Genomic DNA, 22,523 nt, shown 5'->3' with positions numbered 1-22,523 from the left:
GGGCCTTTGCCGCGGCGGCTGCCGAAGAGCGAGCCAGGAAGGACGAGGAGTTGGAGACCGGGCGGGCCGGGGGCTTGTAGCCGCCCCCGCCCTCGGGAGCGCCCCCCGGCCGCCCGGGCCCCCCCGCGCCTGCGGCCGGGGGCTGCTGATGATGGAGCCCTGAAAGGGGGCGCGGTTCAGCACCGGGAAGCCACGCCCCTCGCGGGTTTTGGGAGCCTCCCATTGGTTGAGTCAGCCCCGCCCATTCTGTGTGCAAGCCACGCCTCCCAGTGATAGCCCCGCCCCCCGAGGCAAAAGCGAGCTCCCATTGGTGGATCGGAGCAGCCATCAGTTGTTGGCCCCACCCTCAGAGTGCATAAGCCCCGCCCCATCCATGCAGGCTCCGCCCATTCTGTGTGCAAGCCACGCCTCCCAAAGTTTGCCCCGCCCCCAAGGCACAAGCTGAGCTCCCATTGGTGGATGAGAGCAGATATCAGTTGTTGGCCCCACCCCCAGGGGCATGCACAAGCCCCGCCCCATCCATGCAGGCGTCCCCCCAAGCCACAAGTGAGCTCCCATTGGTGGATGAGAGCATCCATCAGCAGTTGGCCCCACCCCCAGATGTGCATAAGCCCCGCCCCATCCACCCAGGCCCCGCCTCTTTTACATATGAAGGATGGTTTGCCTGCCTGGGGGCGGGCTAAAGTGGGCAGGGCTTGGGTGTGGCATTGGGGTGTGGCATTTAGGGGTGACATCCAGGTGTGGTACTTGGGGTGTGACATTGAGGGGTGGCACTTAGGGGCGTGGCACTCACAGGAGTCACAGTCAGGGGTGTGGCACTCAGGGGTGACATTTGGGGTGTGGCACTCAGGGGTGTGGCATTCATGGTGTGACATTCAGGGGTGTGGCACTCAGGGTGTGGCACTCAGGAGTGTGACAGGGATGTGACATTGAGGGGTGGCACTTAGGGCGTGGCACTCAGAGGAGTCACAGGGGTGTGGCATTCATGGTGTGACATTTGGGATGTCACAGTCAGGGGGTGGCACTCAGGGGGTGGCACTCAGGGGGTGGCACTCAGGGGCTGGCACTCGGGGGGTGTGGCACTCAGGGTGTGGCACTCAGGGGGGGCGGCACTCAGGGGGTGTGCACTCAGGGGGTGGCACTCCAGGGGTGGCACTCAGGGGTGGCACTCAGGGGGTGGCACTCGGGGTGGCACTCAGGGGGGTGGCACTCAGGGGGGGTGTGGCACTCAGGGGGGGTGGCACTCAGGGGGGGTGGCACTCAGGGGGGTGGCACTCAGGGGGTGGCACTCAGGGGGGGTGGCACTGAGGGGGTGGCACTGAGGGGGTGGCACTCAGGGGGTGGCACTGTCCCCTCACCTCGATGGTGCTGTCCAGGGACCCCACGCTGTTCCGCCGGCCCCGCTTGCCTGGGGGGGGGGGCAACAATGAGGGGAGACCCCAGGGGACCCCCCCAGGGCACCCCAAACCTCCCCAGGACACCCAAACCCCCCCAGGGCACCCCAAACCCCTCAGGAGACCCAAACCCCTGAGGAGACCCCAAACCCCTGAGGAGACCCCAAATCCCCCAGAAATCCCAAACTCCCCCCAGGACACCCCAAATTTCCCCCAGGGCACCCAAACACTTCAGGGACCCCAAATCCGCCCCCAGGGCACCCCAAATCCCTCAGACACCCCACAGGAACCCCAGACTGTCCAGAAACCCCAAATCCGCCCCCAGGGCACCCCAAATCCCTCAGGAGACCCCAAATCTCTCAGGACATCCAAATCCCCCCCAGGATACCTGAAATCCCACTGGGGACCCCACAGGAATCCCAAACTGTCCCAGAAACCCCAAACCCCCCGGACACCCCAAATCCCCCCCCCCTCAGGACACCCCAAATTCCCCAAAGCCCCACCAAGGGACCCCCCCAAAGCACACCCCAGGACACCCCAAACCTCCCAGAGGACCCTAAACCCCACAGGGGACCCCAAAACTCTCCAGAGTATCCCAAAACTCCCATGGACACCAAAACCTTCCCCTGGGCACCCCAAACCCCCGAGGGACCCCAAAACCCCCTCATGGAGACCCCAAACTCCCTCCCCTGTGACCCCAGTGCCCCCAGTCCATCCCAGCCCCCCAGTCCATCCCAGCCCCCCAGTCCATCCAGCCCCCAGTTCTTCCCAATCCCCCTCTCAATCCCCCTCCCAGTGCCTCCCAGTCCTCCCAGTGGCTCCCAGTGCCTCCCAGTCTCACCCCAATCCCTCTCAATCCTGTCCCAGTCCCCCCCAGTCCCTACCAGTTGCTCCAGTGGCTCCCAACCCTCTCACTGCCCCCCAGTTCCTCCCAATCCCCCTCTCAGTGCCCCCAGCCCTCTCAATCCTCCTCCCAGTGGCTCCCAGTGGCTCCAATCCCTCCAATCCTCTCCCAGTCCCCTCCAATCCCCCTCCCAGTGCCCCCAGTCCCTCCCAATCCCACCCCAGTGCCCCCAGTGCTCCAGTGCCCCCCAGTCCCTCCCAATCCCACCCCCAGTGCCCCAGTGCTCCCAGTGCCCCCCAGTCCCTCCCAATCCCACCCCCAGTGCCCCCAGTGCCCCCCAGTGCCCCCAGTTCCTACCAATCCCCCTCCCAATGGCTCCAGTGCCCCCCAGTGCCCCCCAGTTCCTACCAATCCCCTCCCAATGGCTCCCAGTGCTCCCAGTCTTACCCAGTCTCTCTCATCCCCCCCCCAGTGGCTCCCAGCCCTTCCCAGTCCGCCTCCCAGTCCCCCCCAGTGTCTCCAGTGCCTCCCAGTCCCCCAAATGCCTCCCAGAGGTTCCCAATCCCTCCCACCCTCTCCCAGTCCCTCCCAGTCCTGCCCAGTCTCTCTCAATCCCCTCCCAGTCCCCCCCAGTGCCTCCCAGTCCCTCCCAGCCCCTCCCAGTGACTCCCAGCCCCTGCCAATCCCCCACCCAGTGCCCCCAGCCCCTCTCAATCCCCCTCTCAGTGGCTCCCAGGGGCTCCCGATCCCTCTCAAAACCCCCTCCCAGTCCCACCCCAGCCACTCCCAGTGCCCCCCAGTCCCTCCCAACCCCTCTCCCAGTCCCTCTCAGCGCTCCCAGTCCCCCCCCACAGACCACTCCCAGTCCCTCCCAGTGCTCCCAGTCCCCCTCAGCCCCTCCCAGTCCCCCCCCCACAGTCACTCTCAGTGCCCCCAGTCCTCCCAGTCCGTCCCAGTGCTCCCAGTCCCCCCCAGCCACTCCCAGTGCCCCCCAGTCCCTCCCAACCCCTCTCCCAGTCCATCCCAGTGCTCCCAGCCCCTCCCAGTCCCCCCCCCAGCCACTCCTAGTCCCCCCCAGTCCCTCCCAGTCCATCCCAGTCTGTCCCAGTGCTCCCAGTCCCACCCAGTCCCCCCCCAGTCCCCCTCTCACCGCCACTCCCAGTCCCTCCCAGTGCTCCCAGTCCCTCCCAGCGCTCCCAGTCCCTCCCAGCGCTCCCAGCGCTCCCAGTCTCTTCCCAGTGCTCCCAGTCCTCCCAGCGCTCCCAGTGCTCCCAGTCCGTCCCAGTCCCTCCAGCGCTCCCAGTCCCCCCCAGCCCCTCCCAGTCCCCCCCCACAGCCACTCCCAGTCCCCCCCAGTCCCTCCCAGTCCCCCCCAGTCCCCCCCCGGTCTCACCGCTGTCGGACAGGTCCCGCAGGGAGCTGCTCAGCGCGCTCCGTTTGAGCCCCTCGGCCCCGAACGCCTCCTCCAGGGAGCTGCGGCTGAGCCCGTTCAGCGCCTCGCGGGGGGGCCCCGCGCCCCGCGGCCCCGCCACGCCCTTCTGCTTCTCCAGCTCCGCTGGGGACACCAGCGACACCAGTGACACCAGTGACCCACCAGTAACCTCCCAGTAACACCCAGTTACACCAGTGACCCCCCAGTGCCCCGCGGCCCCGCCACGCCCTTCTGCTTCTCCAGCTCCGCTGGGGACACCAGCGACACCAGTGACCCACCCAGTAACCTCCCAGTAACACCAGTGACCCCCCAGTAACCTCCCAGTAACACCAGTGACCCCCAGTGCCCCCAATGCCCCGCGCCCCGCGGCCCCGCCACGCCCTTCTGCTTCTCCAGCTCCGCTGGGGACACCAGTGACACCAGTGACCCCCCCAGTAACCTCCCAGTAACACCCAGTTACACCAGTGACCACCCAGTGACACCCAGTTACACCAGTGACACCAGTGACCCCCCCAGTAACCTCCCAGTAACACCAGTGACCCCCCAGTAACCTCCCAGTAACACCAGTGACACCAGTGACCCCCCAGTAACCTCCCAGTAACACCAGTGACCCCCAGTGCCCCGCGCCCCGCGGCCCCGCCACGCCCTTCTGCTTCTCCAGCTCCGCTGGGGGACACCAGTGACACCAGTGACCCACCCAGTAACCTCCCAGTGACACCAGTGACCCCCCAGTAACCACCAGTGACACCCAGTTACACCAGTGACCACCAGTGACACCCAGTTACACCAGTGACCCCCCAGTGCCCCGCGGCCCCGCCACGCCCTTCTGCTTCTCCAGCTCCGCTGGGGGACACCAGCGACACCAGTGACCCACCCAGTAACCTCCCAGTAACACCAGTGACCCCCCAGTGCCCCCAATGCCCCGCGGCCCCGCCACGCCCTTCTGCTTCTCCAGCTCCGCTGGGGACACCAGCGACACCAGTGACCCCCCCAGTAACCTCCCAGTAACCTCCCAGTAACACCCAGTTACACCAGTGACCACCCAGTGACACCCAGTTACACCAGTGACCACCCAGTAACCTCCCAGTAACACCAGTGACCCCCAGTGCCCCCAATGCCCCGCGCCCCCGCCACGCCCTTCTGCTTCTCCAGCTCCGCTGGGGACACCAGCGACACCAGTGACACCAGTGACCCACCCAGTAACCTCCCAGTAACCTCCCAGTAACACCCAGTTACACCAGTGACCCCCCAGTGCCCCGCGGCCCCGCCACGCCCTTCTGCTTCTCCAGCTCCGCTGGGGACACCAGTGACACCAGTGACCCACCCAGTAACCTCCCAGTAACCTCCCAGTAACACCAGTGACACCAGTGACCCCCCCAGTAACCTCCCAGTAACCTCCCAGTAAGACCCAGTTACACCAGTGACACCAGTGACCCCCCCAGTAACCTCCCAGTAACCTCCCAGTAACATCCAGTGAGCCCCCAATGCCCCACGCCCCGCGGCCCCGCCACGCCCTTCTGCTTCTCCAGCTCTGCTGGGGGACACCAGTGACACCAGTGACCCACCCAGTAACCTCCCAGTAACACCAGTGACCCCCCAGTAACCTCCCAGTAACACCAGTGACCCCCAGTGCCCCCAATGCCCCGCGCCCCGCGGCCCCGCCACGCCCTTCTGCTTCTCCAGCTCCGCTGGGGACACCAGCGACACCAGTGACCCACCCAGTAACCTCCCAGTAACCTCCCAGTAACACCCAGTTACACCAGTGACACCAGTGACCGCCCCAGTAACCACCAGTTACACCAGTGACCCCCCCAGTAACCTCCCAGTAACCTCCCAGTGACACCAGTGACCACCAGTGACCGCCCCAGTAACCTCCCAGTAACCTCCCAGTGACACCAGTGACCACCAGTGACCGCCCTAGTAACCTCCCAGTAACCTCCCAGTAACACCCAGTTACACCAGTGACCCCCCAGTGCCCCGCGGCCCCGCCACGCCCTTCTGCTTCTCCAGCTCCGCTGGGGACACCAGTGACACCAGTGACCGCCCCAGTAACCTCCCAGTAACCACCAGTTACACCCAGTAACACCAGTAACACCAGTGACCCCCAGTGACCACCCAGTCACACCAGTGACCTCCAGTGTCCCTCCCAGTGCTCCCAGTGCCCATTTTGATGTTCCCAGCACTCCCAGTACCCTCCTCAGTGCTCCCAGTGCTCCCAGTGCTCCCAGTGCCCATTTTGATGCTTTGAGTGCTCCCAGCACTCCCAGTCCCCCGCCCAGTGCTCCCAGCGCTCCCAGTGCCCCCAGTGTCCCTCCCAGTGCTCCCAGTATCCCTCCCAGTGCCCCCAGTGCTCCCAGTGTCCCTCCCAGTGCCCATTTTGATGTTCCCAGTGCCTCTCCCAGTGCTCCCAGTGCCCCAGTTGGTCCCAGTGCTCCCAGCACTCCCAGTGCCCTTCCCAGTGCTCATTTTGATGCTCCAGTACTCCCAGTGCCCATCCCAGCATTCCCATTGCTCCCAGTACCCCTCCCAGTGTTCCCAGTGCCCATTTCCATGCTCCCAGTGCCCTCCCAGTGCTCCCAGCGCTCCTAGTGCCCTCCCAGTGCTCCCAGTGCCCCTCCCAGTGCAATCCCAGTGCCCTCCCGTTGCTCCCAGTGCTCCCAGTGCAATCCCAGTGCTCCCAGTGCCCTCCCGTTGCTCCCAGTGCTCCCAGTGCCCATTTCAATGCTCCCAGTGCCCCTCCCATTGCTCCCAGTGCAATCCCAGTGCCCTCCCAGTGCCCTCCCAGTGCCCCTCCCATTGCTCCCAGTGCAATCCCAGTGTCCCTCCCATTGCTCCCAGTGCAATCCCAGTGTCCCTCCCATTGCTCCCAGTGCTCCCAGTGCCCTCCCAGTGCAATCCCAGTGCCCCTCCCATTGCTCCCAGTGCCCTCCCAGTGCTCCCAGTGCCCCTCCCATTGCTCCCAGTGCCCTCCCAGTGCTGCCAGTGCAATCCCAGTGCCCTCCCAGTGCAATCCCAGTGCCCTCCCAGTGCTGCCAGTGCAATCCCAGTGCCCTCCCAGTGCCCTCCCAGTGCCCCTCCCATTGCTCCCAGTGCAATCCCAGTGTCCCTCCCATTGCTCCCAGTGCAATCCCAGTGCCCTCCCATTGCTCCCAGTGTCCCTCCCAGTGCTCCCAGTGCTCCCAGTGCCCTCCCAGCTCTCCCAGCGCTCCCAGTGCCCCAGCAGCGCTCACCCTCCACCCGGTACTTCTCCATCTCCTGCACCTCGGCCACGGACTCTCGGAGGTCGCTGGCGAAGCGCAGCCGGTCCTGGGGGCTCGGGGCGTTGAACACGATCAGCACCTTGCGCTCGCCGCCCGGCGCCGCCGACAGCAGCTTGATGCCAAACTGGTAATCTGGGGGGGCACGGGGGGGGGCACGGGGGTCAGGGACACCCCAAAAGGGACACCCAGCTTGATCCCAAACTGGTAATCTGGGGGGGCACGGGGGTCAGGGACACCCCAAAAGGGCCAGGGACACCCCCACAGGGACAGGGACACCCCCATGGGGTCAGCAATCCCAGCTTGATCCCAAACTGGTAATCTGGGGGGCCACGGGGGTCAGGGACACCCCCAGAATGTCACAGACACCCCCACAGTGTCACCAACCCCAGCTTGATCCCAAACTGGGAATCTTGGGGACAATGGGGTCAGGGAAACCCCCATGGGGACAGAGACACCCCCATGGGGTCAGCAACCCCAGCTTGATCCCAAACTGGGAATCTGGGGGGGCACAGGGGTCAGGGACACCCCCAGAATGTCACAGACACCCCCACGGGGTCAGCAATCCCAGCTTGATCCCAAACTGGTAATCTGGGGGGGCACGGGGGTCAGGGACACCCCCAGAATGTCAGAGACACCCCCACGGGGTCAGCAATCCCAGCTTGATCCCAAACTGGGAATCTGGGGGGGAAATGGGGTCAGGGACACCCCCACAGGGACAGGGACACGCCCATGGGTCAGGGACACACCAAAAGGGACAGGGACACCCAGCTTGATCCCAAACTGGTAATGTGGGGGGGGATATGGGGTCAGGAACACCCCCATGGGAACAGGGACACCCCAAAAGGGACAGAGACACCCCAAAAGGGACAGGGACACCTCCATGGGGTCACCAACCCCAGCTTGATCCCAAACTGGTAATCTGGGGGGGGTGTGGAATATGGGGTCAGGGACACCCCCATGGGGACATCCCCAAAGGGACACCCAGCTTGATCCCAAACTGATAATCTGGGGGGGGATATGGGGTCAGGGACACCCCCAGAATGTCAGGGACACCTCCATGGGGTCAGCAATCCCAGCTTGATCCCAAACTGGTAATCTGGGGGGGCACGGGGGTCAGGGACACCCCCATGGGGACAGAGACACCCCCACAGGGACAGGGACACCCCCAAAGGGACAACACCCATCTTGATCCCAAACTGGGAATCTGGGGGGACAGGGAGGGGGGAGGGCACAGCCGAAGGTCTCAGAAGGTCCTGTGGGGTCCCATGGGGTGTTCCTGGGTTCTGTGGGGTTCTGTGGGGTTCTGTGGGGTTTTTTGGGCTCTGTAGGGTCCCATGGGGTGCTGCAGGGTGCTGTAGGGGTTTTTTTTGGGCTCTGTAGGGTCCCATAGGGTTTTTTGGGGTGTTGTAGGGTTTTTGGGGGTTCTGTGGAGTCCCACAGAACGCCCTGGGGCTCACAGGCGTTCTGGAAGAGCTGCATGTGCATCTCCACCAGCGGGAAGCTCTGCCGGAAGCTGTAGGTCACCAGGATCTTCTTCTTCTGGAAGATCTTCGTCACCTGCCGAGGCCAGGGGGTCACCAGGGACCCCTCCCCTGTGCCCCCCCACCCCGAGACCCCCCCGGGACCCCCCGCTCACCACCAGGAGGTCGTTGAAGAGGAAAACCTCGCGCTGGTGCAGCCCCAGGCGCTGGGGCCGGTTGGGGTCGGGCACCTCGTAGAGTTGGCAGCAGCAGACGAGGCGGCGGTGGGGCAGGGACAGCACCTGGGGACAGCCATGGAGGGGGGGTCACAGCTGGGACAGGGGGACACGGCCCCACGGACACCCCGGAGCTGCCCTGGGGTGGGGATGGTGGCCTTGGGACCTTCACTGGGGTCACACGGAGCGTGGCAACACTGGGTCACCTCAAATGTCCTACATGGGTCACCTTGAATGTCACGTGTGGGTCACTGCAAGGGTCACTTCAAGAGTCACCTCAAAGTGGGTCACTGCAAGAGTGACCCCAAATGTCCCACATGGGTCACTTCAAGGGTGACCCCAAATGTCCCATGAGGGTCACTTCAAGGGTCACCCCAAATGTTCCATGTGGGTCACCCTGAGTGTGCCACATGGGTCACTTCAAAGGTCACCCCAAATGTCCCACATTGGTTACTTTGAGTGTCCCACACAGGTCACCCCAAATGTCCCACATGGGCCACCCCAAATGTCCCATGTGGTCGCTTTGAGTGTCCCCCACAGGTGACCTCAAATGTCCTACATGGGTCACTTTAGGGTCACTCTAAATGTCCCACATGGGTCACCTCAAGAGTGGCCTCAAATATCCCATGTGGGTCACTTCAAGGTCACCCCAAATGTCCCACGTGGGTCACTTCAAGGGTCACCCTGAATGTCCCACGTGGGTCACTTCAAGGTCACCCCAAATGTCCCACATGGGTCCTTCAAGGGTCACCCCAAATGTCACATAGGTCACTTCAAAAGTCACCCCAAATGTCCCACCTGGGTCACTTTGAGTGTCCCCCAGAGGTCACACCAAATGTCCCATGTGGGTCACTTAAAAATTGACCTCAAATGTCCCACGTGGGTCACTTCAAGAGTGACCCCAAACGTCCCAGTTGGGTCCTGTACGATATCCCCCATTGGTCACCTGGGCCACCTCCCATGGGTCACCTGGAATGTGTCCCTTGGGCCACTAGAACCTGTCCCATGGGCCCACCTGCCCCATCCTGCCCTCAGGATCTCCTAGAACATTGGAACATCTCCCATGGGTGGCCTAGAACACCTTCCCCACCACAGCATTACCTGGAACATCTCCTTTGGCTGGTCTAGAACCTGTCCCATGGGGTCACCTGGGCCACCTCCCGTGGGTCACCTGGCCCCGCCCCCCGTGGGTCACCTGGCCCCGCCCCCCGGGCACACCCACCGGTTTCTTGCCGACGATCATGCGCTCCACAGCCTGCACCTGGGACACGTGGTCGTCGTTGGTGCGCAGCTCGCGGCTCTGGATGCGCTGGTAGATGCCCACCAGCATGTCCCGGGGGATGTCCTCGCCATTGTCCACCCCTGTGTGACACCCAGACCTGCTCTGGAACCGCTCCAGAACCCACAACGCCTCCAACCCTCAAGAACCTGCAACAGCTCTAGAACCCCCAATTCCAGATCCAGAGCTCACTACTAATGGGTGTCTCTAGAATCCAGTGACATCTGGACACACCCTAGAACCTGCAACGCCCAGCCCAACTCCAGGATCTGAGACACCCAGATCCCTTCTAGAATCCCAACACCCAGATGTGCTCTAGAACCCTCCTCACCATGTCCTACTCCAGAACCTGCAACACCTGAACCCACTCTAGAACCTGAAACATCTGCCCCCGTTCTAGAACCCACAACACCTGGGCTGAGGGTGTTGCACCACTCCTGCACCAGTGTCAACCTGGACCCCCCCAGAACCTGGGCCCAGTCTAGAACCTGCAAGACCTGACCCAATCTAGAACCCACAACGCCCAGGTCCACCCTAGAACCCATAACACCTGACCCTGTTCCAGACCCTACAACTCCCGAGCCAGCTCTAGAACCTCCAACACCCAGTCCTGCTCTAGAACCTGCGTCCCCTCCTGGGGAACACCGGGCTGGGCCTCACCTCGCAGGTTCTTGATGAAGTCCTCGAGCTTCATCTTGCGCTCGGCCTTGACGCTGGGGCTGTACATGTCGGTGTTGAGGAGGATGATGGCGAAGGCCAGGATGAAGATGGTGTCCGGGTTGCGGAACTGGCGCAGCAGGGCCGCGTTACACACGCAGTAGCGCTGGCTGCGGGGCGGACAACCCCCACGGCCCATGGGGTCACGGTGCCCCACGGCCTCTGCACCCCGCGGCCGCCCCTGAGCGTGGGGAGGCGCCCCCATGGCTGCAGGGTCACCTAGAACGTGGGCCACCACCGCTTGTGTCCCCCTTACTCCACAGGGTCACCTAGAACGTGGGCCACCACCGCTTGTGTCCCCCTTACTCCACAGGGTCACCTAGAACGTGGGCCACCACCGCTTGTGTCCCCTTTAATCCACAGGGTCACCTAGAACGTGGGCCACCACCCCCATTGCTCCTCCTTGATCCACAGGGTCACCTACAATGTCATCCTGTGGTCCAGGGGCCACCACCCAGTGTCCTGTCAGTCTGTAGGGTCACCCAGAACAGCCCCTGTTGCTACCACCCCCTTGTGTCCCCCCTCAATCCACAGGGTCACCTAGAACATGGGCCACCTCCCCTCTTGTTCCTCCTTGATCCACAGGGTCACCTAGAACGTCACCCTGTGGTCCGGGGGCCACCACCCAGTGTCCTGCCAGTCTGTAGGGTCACCTAGAATGGCCCCATGTCCCTCAGGTGCCACCACCCCCTTGTGTCCCCCCTCAATCCATAGAGTCACCTAGAATGTCACCCCATGGTGACCACTGCGTGCTGCTGGTGGCAGGGTCAATGCAGTGGGGACAGGGGGACACAGGGACATGGGGACACAGGGACAGGGGACACGGGGACATCATGGGGTCACAGGGACATCATGGGGACACGGGGACACAGGGACATGGGGACACAGGGACATCATGGGGACATGGGAACACAGGGACATGGGGACACAGGGAGAGGGGACATGGGGACACAGGGACATCATAGGGACATGGTGATACGGGGACATGGGGACATCATGGGGACATCATGGGGACACGGGGACAGGGACCCACCCCTCACCTGAAGGCCTCGATCAAGCGCTCGACCTTCTGCGCCTCGCCCTGCACCCGGATGTGGGACTGGAACTTCCGCAGGGCCTCGTCCAGCTCCATCCCGGAGAAATCCATCTCGTCCACCACGCAGCTGCCGGGACCCAACGCGGGGATGGGTCTGGGGGCTGCCGCTGTCCCCAGGGTGTCCCCTCTGTCCCCAGGGTGTCCCCCCTGGCGTGTCCCCTCTGTCCCCAGTGTGTCCCCCCTGGCGTGTCCCCCCAGCCCCAAGATGTCCCCACTGTCCCCAGTGTGTCCTCTCTGTCCCCAGGGTGTCCCCTCCTGTCCCCAGCGTGTCCCCTCTGTAGCCAGCATGTCCCCCTGTCCCTAGTGTGTCCCCTCTGACCCACTCCCTGTCCCCTCTATCCCCAGCGTGTCCCCGATGGCCCCAACGTGTCCCCCCCATCCCCAGTGGGTCCCCCTGTCCCCAGTGTGCCCTCCCCATCCCCAGTGTGTCCCCTCTGTCCCCAGTGTATTCCCCTGTCCCTGTTATGTCCCCTCTGTCCCAACCCTGTCCCCCCCATCCCCACCATGTCGCCCCCAGCTCCACCGTGTCCCCCATGTCCCCTCTGCCCCCACCCTGTCCCCTCTGCCCCCACCCTGTCCCCTCCGTCCCCAGCGTGTCCCCTCTGTCCCCAGTGTATCCCCCTGTCCCTGGTATGTCCCCTCTGTCCCCACTGTGTCCCCCCCCATCCTCGGTGTGCCCCCCCCAGCCCTGGCATGTCCCTCTGTCCCAACCCTGTCCCCCCCATCCCCACCATGCCGCCCCCAGCTCCACCGTGTCCCCCATGTCCCCTCTGCCCCCACCCTGTCCCCTCTGTCCCCACCCTGTCCCCTCCATCCCCAGCGTGTCCCCGATGTCCCCAATGTGTCCCCCCATCTCTGGCATGTCCCCCCCAGCCCCAGCGTGTCCCCCTCAGCCCGGGCGTGTCCCCCCTGTCCCCACTGTGTCCCCTCCATCCCCAAGGTGTCTCCTCCATCCCCACCATGTCCCCCCAGCCCCACCGTGTCCCCCCCATCTCCAAGGTGTCCCCCCTGTCCCCAAGGTGTCCCCTCCATCCCCAAGGTGTCCCCCCATCCCCGGTTTGTCCCCCCGTACTCGAGCACGTCGCGGTTGAACTGTTTCTGGCGGTTGCCCAGGAACTCGCCGATCATCTGCCGGCTCAGGCCCTTCCGCTCCAGGATGAAGTGAGCCACGCCCACGGGCGTGTCCGACAGGAACCCCCTCTCGATCAGGTACTGGATCCCCTTCTCCGGCTTCCTGCGGGGGCGCGGCCATGGTGGTCAGCCATGGTGGTCAGTTGTGTGGTCAGCCATGGTGGTCAGTCATGGTGGTCAGTCATGGTGGTCAGCCATGGTGGTCAGCCATGGTGGTCAGTCATGGTGGTAAGTATTGGTGGTCAGCCATGGTGGTCAGTCATGGTGGTCAGTCATGGTGGTCAGTCACGGTGGTCAGTCACGGTGGTCAGTCATGGTGGTCAGTCGTGTGGTCAGCCATGGTGGTCAGTCATGGTGGTCAGCCATGTGGTCAGCTGTATGGTCAGCCATAGTGGTCAGTCATAGTGGTCAGTCGTGTTGGTGAGCCATGGTGGTCACCCATGGTGGTCAGTTATGGTGGTCTGCCATGTGGTCAGCCATGGTGGTCAGCTGTATGGTCAGCCATAGTGGTCAGCTGTATGGTCAGCCATAGTGGTCAACCATGGTGGTCAGTCATGGTGGTCACCCATGGTGGTCAGCTATGGTGGTCAGCCATGTGGTCAGCCATGGTGGTCAGCCATGGTGGTCAGCTGTGGTGGTCAGCCATGTGGTCAGTCATGGTGATCAGTCGTGGTGGTCAGTCATGGTGGTCAGCTGTGGTGGTCAGTCATGGTGGTCAGTCATGGTGGTCAGCCATGGTGGTCAGCCATGTGGTCAGCCATGGTGGTCAGCCATGGTGGTCAGTCATGGTGGTCAATACTGGTGGTCAGTCATGGTGGTCATCCACGGTGGTCAGCCATGGTGGTCACCCATGGTGGTCAGCTATGGTGGTCAGCCATGGTGGTCAGCCATGGTGGTCAGTCATGGTGGTCAATACTGGTGGTCAGTCATGGTGGTCATCCACGGTGGTCAGCCATGGTGGTCACCCATGGTGGTCAGCTATGGTGGTCAGCTATGGTGGTCAGCCATGTGGTCAGCCATGGTGGTCAGTTGTGTGGTCAGCCATGTGGTCAGTCGTGTGGTCAGCCATGGTGGTCAGTCATGGTGGTCAGCCATGGTGGTCAGCTGTATGGTCAGTCACGGTGCTCAGTCATAGTGCTCAGCCATGGTGGTCAGCCATGGTGGTCAGTCATAGTGGTTAGTCATGGTGGTCAGCCATGGTGGTCAGCTGTGTGATCAGCCATGGTGGTCAGCCGTGTGGTCAGTCATGGTGGTCAGTCATAGTGGTCAGCCATGGTGGTCAGCCGTGTGGTCAGTCATGGTGGTCAGTCATAGTGGTCAGCCATGGTGGTCAGCCATGGTGGTCAGCCATGGTGGTCAGCTGTGTGGTCAGTCATGGTGGTCAGTCACGATGGTCAGTCATAGTGGTCAGCCGTGTGGTCAACCATGGTGGTCAGCCGTGTGGTCAGCCATGGCGGTCACTCTGGCTGCAGAGTGACCTAGAACATCACCTGCCCCCAGCTCTAGGGCCACCTGGTCACCTACTTCACCCTAGAGTTACCCAGAATAGCACTGTAGATGTACCTAGAACATCACCATAGGGTCACCTAGAACATTCCATGCCCTTTCTATAGGGTCACCTAGAACATCATTGTGGATTCTCCGGGGTCACCTGGAACATCCTCCTGCCCTCGCTATAGGCTCACTTAGACCCTCACCATAGAGTCACCTGGAATGTCATTGTGGGGTCACCTCAAACATCTCCCTCTCTTTGCTATAGGCTCACCTAGAACATCCCCCTGCCTTTTCTGTAGGGCCACCTGGAACATCTCTCCATCCTCACTATAGGCTCACCTGGAACATCCCCCTGCCCTCACGATAGGGCCACCTGGAACATCACCTTGTCCTCACTATAGGCTCACCTAGAACATCACCCTGCCCTCGCTACAGGCTCACCTGGAACATCACCATAGAGTCACCTAGAATGTCATTGTGGGGTTCTAAAGGGTCACCTCACACATCCCCCTGTCCTCGCTCTAGGGTCACTTAGAACTTCACCCCATCCTCACTATAGGCTCACTTAGAACCTCACCATAGGGTCACCTAAAACATCATCGTGGGGTTCTCCAGGGTCACCTCAAACATCACCCTGCCCTCGCTACAGGCTCACCTAGAACATCACTGTAGGGTCACCTAGAATGTCATTGTGGGGTTCTACAGGGTCACCTCAAACATCCCGCCATTGTCACCATAGGCTCACCTAGAACATCACCATAGGCACACCTAGAATATCCCCCTGCCCTCGCTACAGGCTCGCCTAGAACATCGCTGTAGGGTCACCTAGAATGTCATGGTGGGGTTCTCCAGGGTCACCTCAAACATCCCCCCATTGTCACTACAGGCTCGCCTAGAACATCACCATAGGCACACCTAGAACATCACCATAGGCTCACCTAGAACACCCCCCTGCCCTCGCTACAGGCTCACCTAGAACATCACCATAGGCACACCTAGAACATCACCATAGGCTCACCTAGAACACCCCCCTGCCCTCGCTACAGGCTCACCTAGAATACCCCCCTGCCCTCACCACGGCGCCACCAACAATCCCACCCCACCCTTCCCCTGCGGACCACGGCAGCACCGCATTGCCCCACTGCCGGACCCCCAGACCCCACCCCACGTCCAGCACGGCCCCCCCAGATCTCCCAAAGCCCCCCCGGCCCCTCACTTGTTGAAGAGGTTGAGGCCGATGCGGTACTGGCGCCGCTGCACCACGTCGTTGTTGAGCGCGGGTGAGTCCCAGCTCTGCCGCGGCTCCCGCTGGTACGTGGCCTTGCCGGGGGCGCCGGCGGCACCGGGGGGCTGCGGCGGCGCCGTGGGCGGCGGCGGGGGCGGCGGGGGCGGCCGGCGCAGGCTGTCGCGGGACGAGGAGCCCGAGGAGCAGTTGAGGGTCTCGTTGGAGTTGGAGCTGCTGCCCAGGCTCTCGTTGTCGCCCTCGGAGCCCTCCTCGGCCGCGGGCGGGGGCGGGGGCCCGGGCGGCGGCGGGGGCGGCCCCTCGGGGTGGAAGCAGCGGTGGGGAGGGGGCCCGGAGCGGGGCAGGGTGCCGCCGCCGCCGCCGCCGCCGCCGGTGCCCTCGGGCTCGTAGGGGCCGCCGCGGTTGATGGAGCCGCGGTCCGAGCGGTCGCTCAGGTCGGCCGAGCTGTCGCTGGGGGGCTCCACGGTCAGCAGCGGGGGGTGCCCGCCCCCGGCCCCCCGGCCCCGGCACTCCAGGCACGGGGGGCCCCTCCGGGGGGGCTCCTCGGGAGGGCCCCCCCAGCGCTCGGCGGGGCCGGGGGCGTTGGCGGGGGGCGGCGGCGGGGGCGGCGGCGCGGGCGGGGGCGGGGGTCCCGCCGTGTCCGGGGGGGGCTCGGGGCTGGGGGGTCGCTCCGGGGAGCGGGGGGAGCCGGGGAGCCCCTCGTCCAGGTACAGCGTGACGTCACTGGCCGAGGTGGCCGCGCTGTCGCCCGCGGGGGGGTCCGGGGCGCCGGGGGGGACACCGCGACCCCCCCCCAGCGCCTCATCGATGGAGGCGGCCAAGGACTTCACCTGCAGGGACAGGAGCCCACCGTGAGACCCCCAGAGACTCCGGACCCCCATATTGGCCCCTGTGACCCCCATGACCTCCCCAAGACCCCCAAATCCCTGTGACCCCCCCCAATGTCCCCTCTGACCCCCCATAACCCCCATGGTTTTTTTTGTCACCTGACCCCAATGGCCGCTGTAATGTCCATGGTCTTGTGACCCCCGTGACCCCAGTGACCTCCCAGGACCCCCGTGACCCTCCTGACTCTGGGAACCCCACGACCCCATAACCCTCTATGACCCTTTAACCCCCATCGCCACGACCCCTTTGACCCCATAACCCCCAGGACCCCCTCTGACCCCCCTGACCCCATAACCCTGAGAACCCCATAACCCCCAGGACCCCCATAACCCCCTTGACCCTATAACCCCCATGACCCCCCTGACCCTGTAAACCCCAGGACCCCCTTAACCCCCATGACCCCCCATGACTGCCTGACCCCTCTGATCCCATAAACCCCCATAACCCTCAGGACCCTATAACCCCCCTGACCCCATAACCTCTATGAACCCCCTGACCCCAAAACCCCCCTGACCCCCAAAACCCCCATAACCCCCCCAGACCCCCACCTGCTGCGCAAACGCCTCCTCCAGGTCGGCGCCTCCTGGCCCGAAATCGGCCGAAGCCGAGAGCTGCCGGGGGGGGCTTCCCGCGCCCCCCACCCCGGAGCCCCCCCCAACCTGGACCCCCTCTCCGGGACCCCCGCCCCCGTCCAGGCCGGCCCGGCAGGACCCCCCGTATCGGGGGGCGCGGCGCGGGCCCCCCAGGACGCCCTCGTCCAGCGAGGCCGGCTTGCCCTGGAAGTAGGGCGGGGGCGGCGGGGGCGGCCCCGGGGCGGGGGCCGGGGGGCCGCGGTCGTACTCCTCGAAGGAGAACTGCAGGCGCAGCCCCGGCAGCGCCAGGCGCCGCGCCCGGCCGCCCTCGCTGCGCAGCCGCTCGAACTTCTGCGCCATGCGGTAGCGCCGGAACGCCGCCTGGATGGTGCGCGCCGCCCGCCGCGAGCGGAAATAGCCGCCGTACTTGCGCTCCAGCATCTCCACCTGGGGGGACACGCGTGGGGACGCGGTGGGGATGTGGGGACACGGGGACGTGGCGGGGGACGTGGGGACACGGGGACGTGGCGGGGGACGTGGGGACGCGGGGACGTGGTGAGGATGTGGGGATGTGGGAACATGGCAGGGGACGTGGGGACATGGTGGGGACGTGGGGACATGGCAGGGATGTGGGGATAGTGATGGGGACATGGGGACATGGTGGGGAGGTGGGGATGTGGGGACATGGGGACACCAGTGGGGATGTGGGGACATGGGATGGGTGGGGACATCCATGGGGACACAGGGACATGGGGATATGGATGAGGATGGGGACATAGGTGGAGACATGGGGACATGAGGACATGGGTGGGGACAGCCATGGGGACATGGGGATGTGGATGTGGACATGGAGACAGGGATGGGGACATGGAGACGTGGCGAGGGACGTGGGGACGTGGGGACATGGATGGGGATGGGGACATGGAGACAGGCATGGGGACATGGAGACGTGGCGAGGGATGTGGGGACGTGGGGACATGGATGGGGACATGGGGACATGGGGACGTAGGGATGTGGATGGGGACATGAGGACATGGGTGGGGACAGCCATGGGGACATGGGGATGTGGATGGGGACATGGAGACAGGGATGGGGACATGGAGACATGGCGAGGGACGTGGGGACATGGGGACATGGCGAGGGATGTGGGGACATGGAGACATGGCGAGGGATGTGGGGACATGGATGGGGACATGGGGACATGGGGACGTAGGGATGGGGATGGGGACATGGAGACAGGCATGGGGACATGGCAAGGGACGTGGGGTCGTGGGGACATGGATGAGGATGGGGACATGGGGACACGCACGGGGATAGCCATGGGGACATGGCGGGGGACATGGGTGAGATGTGTGGACATGGGGACAGCAATGGGGACATGGGAACACGGGTGGGGATGTGGGGACATGGGGACATTGGGACATGGGTGGGGATGTGGGGACATGGGGACAGCAATGCAGACATGGGGACATGGCAGGGAACATGGCGAGGGACGTGAGGTCATGGGGATATGGATGAGGATGGGGACAGGCGTGGGGACATGGATGGGGACATGGGGACATGGTGGGGGACACAGGGACATGGGGACAGGGGTGGGGATGTGGGGACGTGTGGACATGGATGAGGACAAGGACATGGCGAGGGACGTGGGGTCGTGGGGACATGGATGAGGATGGGGACATGGGGACATGGGTGGGGACAGCCATGGGGACAGGGGGACAGCAATGGAGTCATGGGGACATGGCAGCGGACATGGGGACATGGATGAGGATGGGGACAGGGCGAGGGATGTGGCGACATGGATGAGAATGGGGACATGGGGACACCCATAGGGACAGCGATGGGGACATGGGGACATGGTGGGGGATGTGGGGACATGGCAGGGGACGTGGGGATGTGCGGACATGGATGAGGATGGGGACATGGGGACCCGTGTGGGGACAGGGACGGTTGTATGGGGACAGGGACCGTGACATGGGTCTGCTGGCCACCACACAGGCTGGGGACAGTCACACGTGGCTGGTGACCACCACACATGGGCTGTGACCGTCACACAGCCAGGACCCACCCTGGGCGTGTCCCCAGGTGTCCCCAGGATGTCCCCAGGTGTGTCCCCAGGTGTTTCCCATGGGGTGCCCCAAAGGGTGTCCCCAGGTGTGTCCCCAGATGTGTCCCCAGGTGTGTCCCCAGGTATCCCCAGCTGTGTCCCACGTGTGTCCCCAGTTGTCTCCAGGAGTCCCCAGGTGTCCCCAGCCTGTCCCCAGGTATCCCCAAGGGTGTCCCCAGGTGTGTCCCCAGGTACCCCCAGGTGTCCCCAAGTGTCCCCAGGTGTCCCCAGGTGCCCCCAGGTATCTCCAGGTGTGTCCCCAGGTGCCCCCAGGTGTGTCCCAGGTGTGTCCCAGGTGTGTCCCAGGTGTGTCCCAGGTGTGTCCCCAGGTGTCCCCAGATGTGTCCCAGGTGTGTCCCAGGTGTGTCCCAGGTGTGTCCCCAGGTATCCCCAGGTGAGTCCCCAGGTGTGTCCCCAGGTGTGTCCCCAGGTACCCCCAGGTGTCCCCACGTGTCCCCAGGTGCCCCCAGGTATCCCCAGGTGTGTCCCCAGGTGTGACCCCAGGTGTGCCCCCAGGTGTGTCCCCAGGTACCTTCTTGTCCTGCAGGTCGGTGGAGAGCTCGTAGCTGTCGCTCAGAGCCTTCGGCCTCTTGCTCTCCTCCTCCTCCTCCTGCTTGCGCAGGGCCACGCTGGCGGGCTGGGGGGGCAGCCGGGGCCAGGCCACGCCCCCGGCGCCGCCCCCGGGGCCGCCCCCGGAGCCCCCCGGGCCTTGGGGCGCGGGCTGGGGCAGGGCCCGGTACGGGGGGGGCCGCCCGGGGCTCTCGGGCACCGCGCCCCCCCCCTCGCTGCCCGGGGCCTCGCCGTCCACGCTGCGGGGACAGCGCGTCAGAGCCGGGTGGGGACCCCCCAAAAACACCCCAAAAACAGCCCAAAAACCATCAAAACCACCCCAAAAACCATCAAAACCACCCCAAAACGTCCCCAAAACACCCAAAACCACCCCAGGACATCCCAAAAACACCCCAGGATACCCCAAAACCAATGCCAAAAACACCTCAAAACACTCCAAAACCACCCCAAAACACCCAAAAAACCACCCCAAAATCACCCCAAAATCAGCCCAAAATCACCCCAAATGCACCCGGGACCCCCCAGACCTCCCTGGGACCCCCAAAATTCCCCTGGGACCTCCACAGGTCCCCCTGAGATCCCTCAAAGGGTCTGGAGGCGCCAAGGTGGGGACCAGGGGGACACAGGGACATGGGGACAGACAGACAGACACGTGGGCATGGGGACATGAGGACAGACAGACACAGGGACATGGGGACAGACAGACACAGGGACATGGGGACAGACAGACAGACGTGGGCATGGGGACATGAGGACAGACAGACACAGGGACACGGGGACAGACAGACACAGGGACATGGGGACATGGGGACAGACAGACACTTGGATGTGGGACATGGGGACAGACAGACAGACACAGGGACATGGGGATAGACAGACACGGGGACATGGGGACAGACAGACACGTGGATGTGGGATATGGGGACAGACAGACACAGAGACATGGGGACATGGGGACAGACAGACACAGGGACATGGGGACAGACAGACACGTGGATGTGGGACATGGGGACAGACAGACACAGGGACATGGGGACAGACAGACACGTGGATGTGGGACATGGGGACAGACAGACAGACACAGGGACATGGGGACAGACAGACACGTGGATGTGGGACACGGGGACATGAGGACAGACGGACAGACACAGGGACATGGGGACAAAGACACATGGACATGGGACACCGGGACAAGAGGACAGACAGACAGACACGGCATGGGACACAGGGACAAGAGGACACAGACATGGGGACACAGACTTGAGGACAGATGGACACGGGGACATGGGGACACAGGGACACTGACACATGGACACACAGACACACAGACACGAGGACATTGGCCATATGGACACCGGGACACGTGGACACACAGACATGGGGACACACGGACATGAGGACAGACGGGGACATGGGGACATGGCCCGATGGACATTGGGGAACCATGGACGTGAGGACATTGGCCATATGGACATGGGGACACAAGGACACACGGACAAATGGACATTGGGACAGATGGACATGGGGACATCGGCCATGTGGACGTGGGGTCACATGGACACACAGACGTGGGGACACACAGACATGGGACACAGGGACATGGGGACATCAGCCATAGCAACATGGGGACATGGGGACGCACAGACACATGGACAAATGGACATGGGGACACACGGACATGGGGACATGGGGATGCACAGACACATGGATAAATGGACATGGGGACACAGGGACACACGGACACGGGGACACATGGATGCAGGGACACACACGGACATTGCCCATATGGACATGGGGACACACGGACATGGAGACACAGAGACATGGAGACATTGGCGATGTAGACATTGGGACACATGGACACACGGACATGGGGACAGACGGACATGGGGACACACTGACACACGGACATTGGGACACATGGACATACGGACATGGGGACAGATGGACAGTGGGACATGGGGCCATCTGGACATGGGGACATTGGCTGTATGGACATGGGGACACACGGACACCGGGACACACAGACATGGGACATGGGGACACATGGATGCAGGGACACACGGACATTGGCCATATGGACATGGGGACACACGGACACATGGACATAATGGACATTGGGACGCAGGGACAGACAGACATAGGGACACACGGACACATGGCCATGGGGACGTGGGCCCTATGGACATTGGGACACACGGACACACAGACATGGGGACACACAGACATGGGGACACACAGACATGGGGACATCAGCCCTATGGACATTGGGACACATCGACACACAGAGAGGGGGACACACGGACATGGGGACAGACGGACACGGGCCCTACGGACATTGGGACACATGGACATGGGGACAAACAGACACACAGACATGGAGACACAGGGACATGGGGACATCAGCAATATGGACACGGGGACACAGGGACGCACAGACATACGGACATGGGGAACACAGACACAGGGACATCGGCCCTGTGGACATGGGGACACATGGACAGATGGACACGGGGACAGACAGACATGGGGACATCGGCCATATGGACACAGACACACAGACATGGGGACACACAGACATGAGGACAGATGGACATGGGGACACGGGGACACACTGACACATGGACATTAGGACACACGGACACTTGGACATGGGGACATCAGCCACGGGGACACATGGACACACGGACATGGGGACAGACGGACGTGGGGACACACGGACGTGGGGACACACGGACACACGACAGGGACGTGACAGGGACGTACGTGCACGCACGGCCACGGGGGACACACGGACATG

General features: G+C 63.5%; 1 protein-coding gene across 1 annotated transcript in view; it reads right to left on the bottom strand.

Moving 5' to 3' along the window:
• LOC134433276 (IQ motif and SEC7 domain-containing protein 2-like) overlaps positions 1–22,523 on the bottom strand; it is a 37,451-nt gene that overhangs the window by 865 nt on the left and 14,063 nt on the right. Inside the window, 15 exon segments of the mRNA XM_063182148.1 lie at positions 1–37; positions 40–123; positions 126–159; positions 1,359–1,408; positions 3,632–3,793; positions 6,901–7,062; positions 8,388–8,487; positions 8,567–8,692; positions 9,849–9,988; positions 10,566–10,732; positions 11,663–11,785; positions 12,791–12,952; positions 15,560–16,416; positions 17,023–17,493; positions 19,686–19,962. Coding sequence (XP_063038218.1) covers positions 1–37; positions 40–123; positions 126–159; positions 1,359–1,408; positions 3,632–3,793; positions 6,901–7,062; positions 8,388–8,487; positions 8,567–8,692; positions 9,849–9,988; positions 10,566–10,732; positions 11,663–11,785; positions 12,791–12,952; positions 15,560–16,416; positions 17,023–17,493; positions 19,686–19,962 — 2,952 coding nt within the window.

The sequence above is a fragment of the Melospiza melodia genome, unplaced genomic scaffold (genome assembly GCF_035770615.1).
Source record: "Melospiza melodia melodia isolate bMelMel2 unplaced genomic scaffold, bMelMel2.pri scaffold_166, whole genome shotgun sequence".
NCBI lineage: Eukaryota > Metazoa > Chordata > Aves > Passeriformes > Passerellidae > Melospiza > Melospiza melodia.
This window is presented reverse-complemented; position numbering and strand designations above follow the sequence as displayed.